The sequence below is a fragment of the Poecilia reticulata genome, linkage group LG4 (assembly GCF_000633615.1).
Source record: "Poecilia reticulata strain Guanapo linkage group LG4, Guppy_female_1.0+MT, whole genome shotgun sequence".
NCBI classification, from domain to species: domain Eukaryota; kingdom Metazoa; phylum Chordata; class Actinopteri; order Cyprinodontiformes; family Poeciliidae; genus Poecilia; species Poecilia reticulata.
In genome coordinates this window covers 30,166,396-30,179,530 of record NC_024334.1, presented here as the reverse complement: position 1 = coordinate 30,179,530, position 13,135 = coordinate 30,166,396, and the positions used below count along the sequence as shown (strand labels likewise).

At 37.9% G+C, this 13,135-nt stretch overlaps 1 protein-coding gene across 1 annotated transcript in view; it reads left to right on the top strand.

Annotated features, from left to right (window-relative positions):
• szt2 (SZT2 subunit of KICSTOR complex) overlaps positions 1–13,135 on the top strand; it is a 167,784-nt gene that overhangs the window by 135,220 nt on the left and 19,429 nt on the right. Inside the window, 6 exon segments of the mRNA XM_017304280.1 lie at positions 90–169; positions 787–909; positions 6,716–6,918; positions 7,082–7,178; positions 7,756–7,836; positions 8,100–8,174. Of these exon segments, the coding sequence (XP_017159769.1) occupies positions 90–169; positions 787–909; positions 6,716–6,918; positions 7,082–7,178; positions 7,756–7,836; positions 8,100–8,174 (659 nt within the window).

Here is a 13,135-nt window from a genome sequence, read left to right as displayed (position 1 = left end):
TAATCTTAGCACTAACTATTAGAATATCTTGGGCTTCTAGTGCTATTTCGTCTATGAATCGGGTCATATTTTTGTGTATTCCCTGGCAGAAATGGAGAAGCAGATGAAGATTGAAAACTTGTTTGTCACTTGGCAGCAGAGATCAGCACAGTCTAACATGCCCATATCTGTAAGTATCCCAGTTGTGATCAGGAACCATTTGTCACAACATAATTAATTTTAATTTGGTTATAACCTAGTTCAGAAATGTATAGTTGTTCTGATCATGTTTGTGGCCCATCTGAGAGAGAAGTGTTGGCTGCAGTATTTAAGTAGCCAAGATTTTTCTCCTTCCTTTTCTGAACCTCCCAAAAAAAGAAGCACCTGGCAGCCCTTTTTCTTGCTTTAACGTGAATGAAGTTTTACTTTCCTTATAAAGGCTGGTGTCTGACACCGTAACACTTGAAGAGATAACTTCTAAAATGATCCTGATTTCTGTTTGGCACAAACATAGGCACTTCCTAAAGAAGTCTGCAGTCTAACTTGGCTCAGTGATTTACAGTAGACTCTACTGCCAGAAGTTGTGCTAAAATTGTATCACATACATTTAGTCACATTCTCAAAGGTATTGACTACGGCATGACCATCAGGCATATATCTGATTATATGTTCTTGTTCTGTCTTTTATGAATTACATCAATGAACCTTGTTAGACTGGTTTTTATCTTTGAAGTTCATGAAATTGCAATGGATCCCATTCTTTTCAAATCTTCCAATAATATTTTGCTGCAATAACTGTCCCTACAGGGAACAGATTTGGAGACTCTGAAGCAGTCATCAAGGCTTGTCCACTACTGTGCCACCCCACTTCTCTTTGACCCCGGCTTCCGTAAGCAAATTCAAGAGGAACCAACTCAGACTATTGTAAAGGCATGTATTCTATGTAAAGATTTTCTAAAACATGTATTGTTAAGAGAACCATCTGGTCAAAACAAAAATCATATCTTTTGCCAAAAAACAAGTTTCAAGTTGTTTAAACTATGTATTTCATGCACTGTTTATTTAAGAAACATCACCGTTTTTCTAACTGACATAAATGAAACTAAATGTTTCTTGTTTTACATCAGTTTGAGCTACTGAAAAAAATTCTAAAAAATCTTGTTTAAAGTTTAAAAATCAAGTAATGAGGACATCTGGCCCATTTCCTAACCTCCTACCAATTCCGATTTTTTTGTCAAATAGAATTTTTTTGCCGTGTCGTTCACACTTCCAAATATATGTGACTTGTATGTGTTCTCCAATGTGAACTGCAAACAACCTGAAAATGTCCCGCATATGCAGTAGAAGGCGCAATAATGTCACACATAGAGAGCATTCTCAGTGTTTTGCCAACTGCCATAAAAAAGTAGCGCTCAGTGTTTGCGGAAGGAAGCGTGGATGCTAATGGTGGAGCAACGTATCTTACGATTTTGAAGTTATTATCTGACCAGAGAAATCACATAAACAACTCGGTACTTATTACAGTCCGCCATGGTTGTTTTTCTTCCCGCTTGGGCATGTCGGGACACAGAATAGTGACATTTGTTAAGTATCAATGACGTAAGTCGGTTGGATGCAACCTGGACGTTAAGTCACATTTGAATCTGATACGTATCTGGTATCCTAGTGGCCTGGGTCGCATTCGAAAAGAATCCAACCTTTGTTGTGCAGACTGTAAAAGATCAGATGCAGGTCGCAATATGTCAAAAAAATCGGAATTGAGTCACTTCAGGCTGCATTGTGTATTCAACCTTTATAGAATAGGCTCAAATTGCACAAATGCTTCACAAGTTAGGTCCTGTTTACATGATAATGATCCAACAAATATAGATTTTTTGGTAGCACTTTATTTGAAGGGATGTGCATAGGACTGACATGACACTGTCATAAACATGACATAACACCTGTCATGAACATAAAGAAGTCTTTATGAATGTCTATGACTGTTGTCATGAAGTATCATTTGGTTAATAATGACACTTTTAATGCAAAGTTGCTCTAAAAGTTGCATTGAAAGTCCATTGAAAGTGCCAACTTTGCATGATTTTGTAAATAATGACAATTTAATGCAAAGTTGGCATTTTTAATGGACTTTCAATGCTATTTTTAAAGCAACTTTGCATTAAAAGTGTCATTATTTACTGAATGACACTTCATGATAACTGTCATAGACATTCATAAAGACTTCTTTATGTTCATGACAGGTGTTATGTGATGTTTATGACAGTGTCATGTCAGTCCTATGCACACCCCATCAAATCAGTGTTACCGATTTATTTTTTATTTTTTTCCATTTCTATTAACACATTTACATGAAGACGTTCTAATTACAATCTTTGTTCACACAGTAACTGTACACATCAAAAAGGTGTAATGCCCTCGCCACGCCACCAGTTGGTGCTAGGTTCATAGAAACCAAGTGCGGATTCATAAAAAAAACATGTGTGTGTCTGATGAGAGTGCATTTGCAAGAAAGTGAAGGAGTGGGACATCTTCGCCGAAACACATTCTTTGAGCTTTCACTGTGTCTGTAGTTTTCTAGATAAGAGCGCTAAACAAGCATGAGCGTATTTTGCTGCCTGGGTGGTGTGGAGCGGTGAGGAGATGCTGGGGGAATCGTATCTGATTGGGAAACATCAGTCGTTGTAACACCAGCATTGTCTGTAGTTTCTTCTTCTGTGGATTGTAGGAATCAGTTATATTTAGCGTCATACTATGCATGAGCTGGGGATTCCCTGACAGAAAAGATCCATGTATTCTGCTTACAAGACAACGGACACCGGAACGTTTCAGAACCATTTCACTCTAAAACCTGTTCTCAAACTGTGCCGTCATCAGAGAAAACATTCGCTATTTTCACGTAAATGTACTTCCATTTTCTCCAGAAATTGTTGTTGTGTAAACAGGGCCTTAAATGCAAACAAGTATAAGTAAAATAGAATTACAATTACAGTTAGAATAATTGTAATTCCTTAATTAGAATTGCTAAAGCGCAACAAAATTTAAAAATAGCAATTCTCGAATGCAGTGCAAATAAATAAACAAGTATATTTTAATAAATATTTTACAAATATATAGTAGAAACAAACAGAAACAGCAGAGATGTAAAGAAAATGATGATCAGGGTTTGGGTGAATTTGCAGTGTTCATAGTAACAACAGCTCTTGCGTAGAAACTTTTGTTTCTTTTTGTCTGTCTGTTCTTGTCTTTATTGCCCTAAAAAGCCTAAATAAGGGTAAGAATTTGAAGAGGTGGAGGTCAGGTTGTAAGGGGCCCATGATAACGCTGCAGAGGCAGCAGGTCCTGTAGATCTCCTCCAGAGATGGAAGAGGGCAGCCAATCAGTCTCTGGGTGGTGTTAATATCCCTCTGGAGCTGCTGCTGCTTGTCACAGTGCAGCTGTTGGACTGCAACCACGTTGCTCAACAGCAACTCCACAGATCAGGGATAGAAGGACACCAAGAGCTCAGTTCTCAGGTTATTCTTACTGAGAATCCTCAGTCTCTGCTCTGCCCTCTTCAGGACTGAAGTGGAGTTAGCATTCCAAGTTTGATCTTCACTGATGAAGATGCCCAGGAACCTGACATATGGCACCATCTCCACCCTGTTCCCATTTATAATAACGGGTCGAATGTCTGTTTTACATCTCATAAAGTCGGCAGTCAGTTCCTTTCACTTGGAGGTGTTCAAATGGAGGTTGTCGCGGTGTACCAGACAGGGTTCTGTAGGCAAGCTGGGGGGTTGAGTGTGGGTGGCAGGCATGAAATGATGTGACTCCGGACCAGGAATTTTACCGTCCTGGCAGAAGACTCAAAGCACTTCATGATGATGCAGGTTAGTTCCACTGATCATTAGTCATTGAGACTGCTAATGATGTGACTTTTTGGCATGAGGGATGATGGTGAAGGGCTTTAAGCATGGTGGAACAGAGCACTGGGTGGGGAACGGATTAAAGATACTGGTAAGAACCCCAGAACCAGTGGCGGAGCTAGACTTTTAAAGTTGGGGGGGCAAAAGGGGGGCCAGGACTACCTCTGGGGGTGCAAAATTTTAAATGTGTGTGTGTATATATATATAATTTTAAAAAATAACCAAACTGAATATTTGGTTATTTTTTAAGCCCCTCTGTCATTTGACATGTTATAATTAACACCTTTGACTGGCGCATAGAGACATGATAGACTTTATGCAAAGAGTTCATCACAGAGGAAACTAAAATCAATCAAATAAAAGATCCTTTCTGAATATCATCTCATGGACACTGAACTAAATGCGTCTTTCTGACCGGGAGCTGACAGCGTGTTGAAGAGTTATGGACACCTTGGTTAGGAAGCTCTGGTTGGACAGGTCATTTGACAAGTAACAATATTTCGGGTCGGACCAGAACTATTTGCCTGATGGTGGTTCAGGCTTCTAATGAGTTTACATTTAATGAGTTTGCAGCACACAGAGAAAACCTAAAGAGAATGTTATGATCTACTTATTGTAGTTTAAGTAGAGGAATAACAGCTGACTGTTGAGAGAGGAAATAAATTAAAGTACAAATTTGTTAGGCAGAAACAAGCGCAGAGCGCTGGGCAATTAATGCGCATAAATGCTCCACCGTTACGCTCAAATTAATCACACATGAGATGACAAACGCCAAATATACAATATATAGTTACTGCTTACATTAATGGTGTTTTAAAAACAAAACCAGTAAAAACTTAACTGAGTTAATATGTCAGATTCCCTCTTCACCCTCGTCTTGATAAGAACAGAGAGCAGTTCGCTGGTTTCTGTCCAGACTGTGATCAGCTGACCACTTGGTGCTCAGACAGTTTCAACTTTACGCACAGAGAACATCGTGAAGCTCATTATTAATCATACTAAGAACAATATCTGTCAGAGAATCATCTCTGATCTGGACGCTTTAACGGACCAGAGACTTTGGAGTGTCCAGCAGCTGATCCGCTTCTGCTGGTTTTTCTCCCGCTGAGGGATCAGGAAACGATCAGAGTTCTGCCGTCTTCTAATCACATAATTTCGTGAAATGTTACCCGATTTAAAAAACGATCTCGCAGAGAAATACTAAATGTTTCGCTTGATGASTACAAATTGGAAATAAAATGATTTTTTTCTTTGACGGACAACGAAAAAACTCTAGCGCCACCTCTGCTCCAAACTAGAACATTGTCGGCCCCTCTTCGGTTTTTTCTCTTTTTTGCGGAGGATCAATAAATAACTTATTGGTGTTTTACCATCACCACCAGGTATGAAGTGCTTTAGCCTTTGAGTTGCACCACAACGCAGCACAACTGAAACACCCAGGAAAAGAATATCAGCTTGTTTTTATGAGTATAAAGGAGGCTGGTATCGCGCCTGATAAAAATCTATTTAATTATGTCATCACATGGATTTATATAAAGTTTTATAAATTTTCTTTTCATATATTTATTGTTTTTCTTTTTTAGATATTAGGTTGACTTAGAATGATTCCAAATAATGTACAGGAATAACCTGGTGCCGTTATATGTCAATCATCAGGGGGGGCCAATCAAATGTCAGGGGGGGCACTGGCCCCCCCGAGCCCTCCTCTGGCTCCCCCACTGCCCAGAACACACGTTCTTTGTAATATCAAGGTTGCAAATTTACTTTGAGAACAGAAGAAATAATTGAGAAGTAACTAGATTAAAAAAAAGTTATATAATCTCTATAAATGGTTAGAGATCATTTTCATGGATTGAAAATACTTTCTTAAATTGTGCTGAAGTGTGACACTCAAAATACAAGGACAGGGCTACCAACAGCTAAAGTAGCATAGCTCACCTAGACATTATTAGACATTACTAGAATCAGAAAACAAATCATGCAGGTTTAATACTATTTATTTCTGAGGAAAGACCGCAAGGATGCTCTGTCTTGCCTCTTGGTTTGACTACCTGTTTTTCCCTGCCAATGAAAATGTCCACCACTTAGTGGTCATTTTAAAAACATCTGTACAGCGTAATATCTCTATAAACAATTTTGGAGTATTGAAATGGAGTGCTGAGGTATTCCATTTCCCACACAAATAATGTCTTTGCCACTTCGACACAAGTACAGTGACAAACGTTCAGAGGATAAAAACACTAGACTCTGAGCAAAAATCTGATGACCCAGCTTTCCACCAGCACTGAAACAAACGCAGCACTTACACACTAATCAGAGGCTGTTGGACGTCTGAAATCAGTCTCAAACTCTCATCCACTTGTAAACTGATTTGTGCATAAATGCAGTTTTGTCTGTGTGTATCAGGCAACTCCTGCGTACTTATTTAACAATTTGAGGGTAAAGTTAAAGAATCTGTATTTCACTATTTATTTGTGGAAATTGTAGCTGTGTGTGTACTTTTTATATCCGTACATTCTTAACATTTGTGTGTGCATTTGACCATGTATTTCCAAGTATTCAAAGTTGTGTACAAAATGTTTTTTTACAGTTTATAAATCATGTTTCACTCATACAACTATCCAATGTTACACACAAACAGGCTTACACTAATTACAAGTCCAGTATTACATACACACCATTTTCTCACCATAGTTCTGGCACTTGAAACTTTAAGTGCCAGAACTTGTTGCAGTTTTTCTTTTGTGTTCAGAAGTTCTGCAACAATAATGGCTATTATTTTTTACCAAAGTCTGTGGACCCCATTTATTTTATCAACATATTTCCAGAAAAGGCATCGCTCCAGTGACTCCACATCGTCAGGTCGAGACCGAAGCTACAGCACTGATTCAGCCGACATGCTTCCAAGCCGAATAAAAGAGGAGCCATGGCTGCTTGAGATTTCTAACAACTTCCTTCAGCAGTACATCCAGTACCTGCAGAGCATGGGCTTCATTCTAGTCCAGGTCCGGCCTCCATCCCCCGCTCGCAGGTGTGTGATTGCAAGAATAGGTTCTTCTAGGTTCCCCTTTTAATGGCTTCTGGCAACCTTTGACCAACTAATCTTATTGGTTAAAAAGCATCGCCCACTTTCAATGTAAACACAGGTTTCCAACCTTTGTGCTCTGCCCACTAATCTCTCATCTCTCTGAAAGTATTGCCAGAGCCCGTGCTGCCATGCTGAGCTCCGTGTCGTTGGAAGGAAGGATGTCCTTTTCTTATGTCAAGCAGAAGAGTGAAGACAACCCTAAGGTTAATTGGCAAATGCAAAACTTGTTTGTAAACAAACACATACATTGGAAACTAACTTGGAAATTAAGGTTTATTCCTGTGTGCTGCTGCAATCTCACTAACAACTGCCAATTTTTTTGAAGTTCCTCAAAAATATACTATCTCTTTATATGGTGAGATAAAAAAGCTTTTCCTTTCGATATATGGAAAATTATGCCACAAAACGACATACACAGAATATTAAAAAAGTTCATTGGGGAGAGAAAAGGCCTTTAAATAACTTTTCCAGGATCACATGGAATTGAACCCACAGCTTTCTGCACGATGATGGCAACAGTTCTAAGAGTTCATCCCACAATCGGCCGCCTCCTTAGTTGTGTTTTATGAAGAAGACACTTCACCTGCTTTGCCTGCTGGTGGTGGTAGTAAAGTAAATGCTGGTGACTTATGATACACTGGGGAAATTTAAGAGACAGGTAATTGATGTATTAACACCAGGGTACTTTAAAAAGTCAACAATTCTGAATTAAGCACATGCATATCATGGAAATATATTCTGGTAGAGAATGTAAGACTGTTTCCGGAATCTAATTTGCAGACTTCAGGATCTGGCACGACTTCCTATCACCTCCAGAGAGCGCTGCCGGGTGGGATCGTGTTGATGGAACTGGCTTTTCAGGTGAGTCATTGATTATCAGTCCTTTTTGTTTAATAATTTAATAATTCAGTCATTAGAATAGAAATATTGTCTCACAAAGCTAAAATTTGCAAAACAATACAGCGTTGCATAATCAATTTAACTATAATCTTTAAGCATTTTTCATGTTGCAGACTTCTAGATGAGTTCAGTATCCACCTGAATGTTCTCCCTGTACTGGGACTCTATTCTCCATTCAAACATTTTGCTAATCACAACCTTGTGCTATACTGTTATTCTCCCAGGGGTGTTACTTTTGTGTAAAACAGTATGCACTGGAGTGTTCCCGCATCCCCATGGGCCAAACAGTCAACTCCCAGGTAAATATCACTTCTCACCACATAGCAGAAAGCAGTCATTCCCAGCCTGTTTTACGGTGGCCGACAGGTGCAAACGCGCAGCAACAGAGAAAAGATGCAAACAAAAAACTATTGCAGCAAACAAAAGAGACACAAAGAAAAAAGACTACAACCACAAATAAAATGCAGCAAACAAAAAGAGAGATGCAACCAAAAAGTGCTGAAAACAGAAGTGCTCCAGACCACTAGGGGGAGTCTGACAAAAAACAGCTGTGTCCAAATTTAGGGTCTGCATCCTTTAAAGCGGGTGTTCAGAAAAGCAGCAATGGCGACAAAATAAGTTTTGCTGTATTACACTTAAAATTACACAAAATGATTTTTACAAAGTCTTTAGGCGAGAATGTAGATGTATAGATCTGAAATATCTGCTCGGTTCATTAATAAATCATCTAATTCCAATATTGCTCCGACGTTTTCGGAGATGTCTGCTCATCCAGCTCCCCTCGCCTGCTGTCAGCTCCAGGTTCGGAACACCAAGAGAGAACGCACGTCTCCCGGCAAATCGTTATAAAAACTCCCGCTAGTTTTCCCCTATGAGTGGATGTGGAACACAGATATTAAGTCAGGTAGTAGTAACATCTTTTGGTTCACTAAAGTATTTAATTTATTCTTGAGCAAATGGGTTTGACTGATTAAAGTTAAGCCTTCAAACATAATAGTTTTATTTAACTGTAATGTCTTACTACCTGAGATCTGGAGAGTATTTGAAAATGAATAATATATTTTAGAATCAGACAGATTCCGTTTTTACTATGGAACAACCTTTATTACAAAAGGTGAAGAATAATACAGAAACTAAAAAATTCCTGCAGAAATTTTACGGGGCATGTCAAAGTGTGCCCGTCGGTTGGAATCCAGCGTTCTGATGCTTAAAATAATCATTAATGATAAGCTCAGCTAAATTGTAGTCAATAACCTGTGGAGAGGCAGAAGCATGTTGAATAAGCTGTACTTGTACCATTCATTATGTTAAAATTAATGCATATGCTAAAATTAGCCAATATGCTAATGTTAGCCTAAATGCTGGCAGTAGCATGTGAAGCAACACGACCATGTGGTTTTAATTTTACTTGCTCCATTCAGTATACTAAACATGTCTAATTAGAAAATTAGCTACTAGCTAACTTTAGGTAAAAGGCTAGTGCTAATGCACTGCCTTGCAGCAAGGCAGTGCATTAGTGGCTGTAGTCTTTTTTGTTTGCATCATTTCTCTGTTGCTGCGCGTTTGCACCTGTCGGCCACCGTACTGCTTTACTGGAACTGCATTCTCATTACAAATGTGCACAAATCTTTGCTTACATTCTACTAATGTCAAAAAAACACAGCTTTGCAATTACAGTGTTTCCATTAAATAAGAAATTAAATAAAAATCATTTTAAAGACTTATTGTTTACACGATAAGTCATTATAAATTATGGCAGCGATGGATGTAAACAGTTACATGAGATATATTCATAATTCAGCCACGGTGCTGAATTATCAGTCATCAGCATCTTATTCAGGCATTGGAGCAACAAGTCCCTTATGTTTGAGAGCGGCTATGCATGCGGCCTTTTGGGGAAATAGTAGTTGCCGATTTTACGTAAGAGCTGAGGATGAAACATGTTTGAATTACAAACAACTTTTCATGAACTGTGCGATTCTGTGAGAATTCTGGTGGAGCCAGATGTCCAAAAAAAACTAAAACACACCATCAAGCCTCCCTCCAGGTCCCTGTATTTTCAGGCAGTTTGTTTTTTCGTTTGAAATGAAAAAAGACTTGTTTTTTAATTTTTCATGTATTAAACCAAATTCAAAAATTGGTTAACGAGTCGTTATCCAATTTTTGATTTAGTGCATAAAATGAAAATGGAAAAAAACAGATAACGAGCGCTCAATTTCAATTTTCATGATTTCATTTTTAACAAGTGGTCTGACCCGGAAGTTCTCTCTGTGCCGCACGTTATATAGAGACCTGTTTTTGTACACTCGTCCAAAGCAATTAATTTGATCATGATCATACAGAAAGCCTTAAACTCTGAATTTGTTTTGTATGCAAAGCTAAAGTTGGCATCTGAATGTAGCTTCCGATTCAGTAAATGGCTAAAAGACTAGTCCACCCAATGTTTTGCTGTCTTGAGTCTTTAATCTGCTCTAGTTTAAAACCTAGAACATTCTGACAGTCATTCTGACTTTAATCTCAGAATTCAAACTTTAATCTAAAAAAATTATCTTGCACATCAGTTGGTTAAAAAAATGTTATATAACCCTCCTCCGTGGTTTAACACCTCATAATTTGTCACACTTTTATAAGTGAAGTATGACAGTTCAATATGAAATGAAAACCTTTGTCCCCTTTATGACATTATATGCTTATAACTTATTAGACTAAACTGACTAAACACAATGAACAACTTTTGAGTTGATTCTTTCCATTATTTCTTTGCTCTGGATGTACAAGCAAGAAAATTTAAAATAATTATTTCATATTTAATTTGTATCAAGCTATATGTAGCCAGAGCTTCAACTGGGTGATTTATTTACAATACTTACTATATACTTACCAAGATTATTTTCTGTTATTATTATCAGATTGTAAGCTCAAATCTTACAAAATAAATGGAGACAAAATGTTTTTATAAAAATGTACTTATTACAATAACATACAAGCTGATATTTAGCCAATGTTTGGGGAATCATGAAAAAATATTCCTACAATTGATCTATATATAAAAGATGAGGAGACAGGAGGAGGAAGAGGATCTCTGGGAGATTCTGGGAACCTGGAGCTGAGGCCTCTCCTCCTGACCAGCTGCCTGCCTGAAACAATGAAAAATAAATCATTTTAAAAAAAAGTTCACACTGCACATAAGAAGCCAATTGAAGGAAAGTGTAAAAAACCTGATTAGCATGAGATTTTATGAAATTGATACTTTTCCATTTGCAAATTTATTTTCAGAATTTCAATTTGCACTATTGGTATAGTTAATGGAAACACTTTGTGAGCCCCTTTCTTCCTCTGTCAAACAGCTGTGGCCTCCACCACTGTGTGCACACATACAGCAACTAATACTAAAGAACATTAAACCCTTTTAGCGATACATATGCAAATCTTTGTTTTTAAAATGACAGAAGTTGCTCTTTTTCTAACTTTGTTCCGTGTTTCACGATGGAATCACTTTAGGATGGCCAACTATGGAAGCTCCAATGACATCACTTCTGTTTTATCACAAAAATTTCTTACAATAAAAATGTTCTGTCCATTCATCCCAGGGTTCCCCCAGCGTATTGTACACAAATAGAGCTCAAACTCAAAGATTAAACTCAGCATCAGATTGTTGCTATGGTAACAAAACAATCTAACTATGAAGATTGTTCTTTGAACTTTTACAAAGTAAACTTACCAGCTCCTTAAAATCTTAAGTTTAAATTTTAAGCAACTTAAAATAATTTTTTGTATGCTGAAACATTAAGTCAATTTTAACAGCATTGACATTTTTAGTGAACAAAAGTACAAATGTATCTGTGGTTTGTGTTAAAATATTAGCATTGTGGGCCCTGGGGGGCCTTCTGGAGCTGCTGACTTAATTTGGATTAAACAGAAGTACAAATGATTGATATTCATTTTATTTTTATTTTTATTTATTTATTTTTTTTGATTTGTTGTTTTATGACTCGACAGTTGTGGTTTTAAATGACATTTCACTGGCAATGTCTTCTTGTAACATATAACTATGTACATATATATTTGCATTTCCTGTCTATTTAAAATCTTTTGATACAAAAACACGGTGGACCGCCTCGGCACCCCGACGACTTGGCTTAGCAAGTTTTCTGGGGGAAACCCTGCATCCTTTATCTTATACACTTATCCCTACAGGACTGGTGAGGGCTGATCAAATTTTTGATTCATTGTTTTCTCGATAATATTCAGTTAATGCACTGGGATGCATTTGGGGGGCGTTTGGTCGAAGGTAAACTTTACACCTTAAATGCACAACAATACCAGTTTAGACTTTGAGCAACTTGGTAAAACTGTCTTGTGTAACATTAAACCATGCTTGGCTGCAACTGTATTGATGGCAGCTCTTCTTCTATTCAGTGTTTGTAGCTTCTTGGCGCAGCTCCGCTCCTGCTACTGGTAGCTTCACCACGCTAACACAGCTCACCAACAGTTCAGTGTTACACCGGCTGATGGCGCTGCTGTGATTCACTTGTCTGGAGTCTGATTTTAAAATATTTAATGTTTTATTGAGGATTTTTGTACATATGTTTTGGTAGTGCTGTGATCATGTCAAAGCAGCAACTTATATTAAAAAGTGTTTTATTTCCGTTTGAAGGCTGCATGCTTCCATGGAAGGATAACAGAAAATCGCTCTTATAAACATGTAATTACTAAAATCACGATACCCTGACTTTAGCATCCCTCTGAAAAATGAACCCATTTAAATAAATAAATCCCTCCATGGGTGATACCACGATAGAGAGCCTTCATTTTATAGCGTTAACACGGTGCTGTAAGTGGTCCGGTATGAAACGGGGTGATAGAACAACAYAGCACTTTTAAATTTCAATAATCAGAATGCAGAAATTGTTTCAGTTGTTTTAAAAGGTTTATGTCAGTCTGCCTTTTCCCCATCAATACGCTTCCCAACCGCCCTGCACCTTAGGGGTTAAAAAAAAAAAAAAAAAACGACGCGCGCAAAACTCTGAAACAGGAGAAGCGGGACATAAAACGGAGCGACGAACTAGATGTGAATTATGGCATAAAAACAGAGAATCTGACGCTGAACAGTGAAAAATCAACACATGATGTGAAACACATGACGATTAGGAGGCGCAGCAGGTGATGAGTGAAGATTACTGATGGTCAATAAACGATAAAATAAATGTAGCAACAGGAAAGAAACTAAAGTGGACATAGCAATAAACCAAGAGAGGAT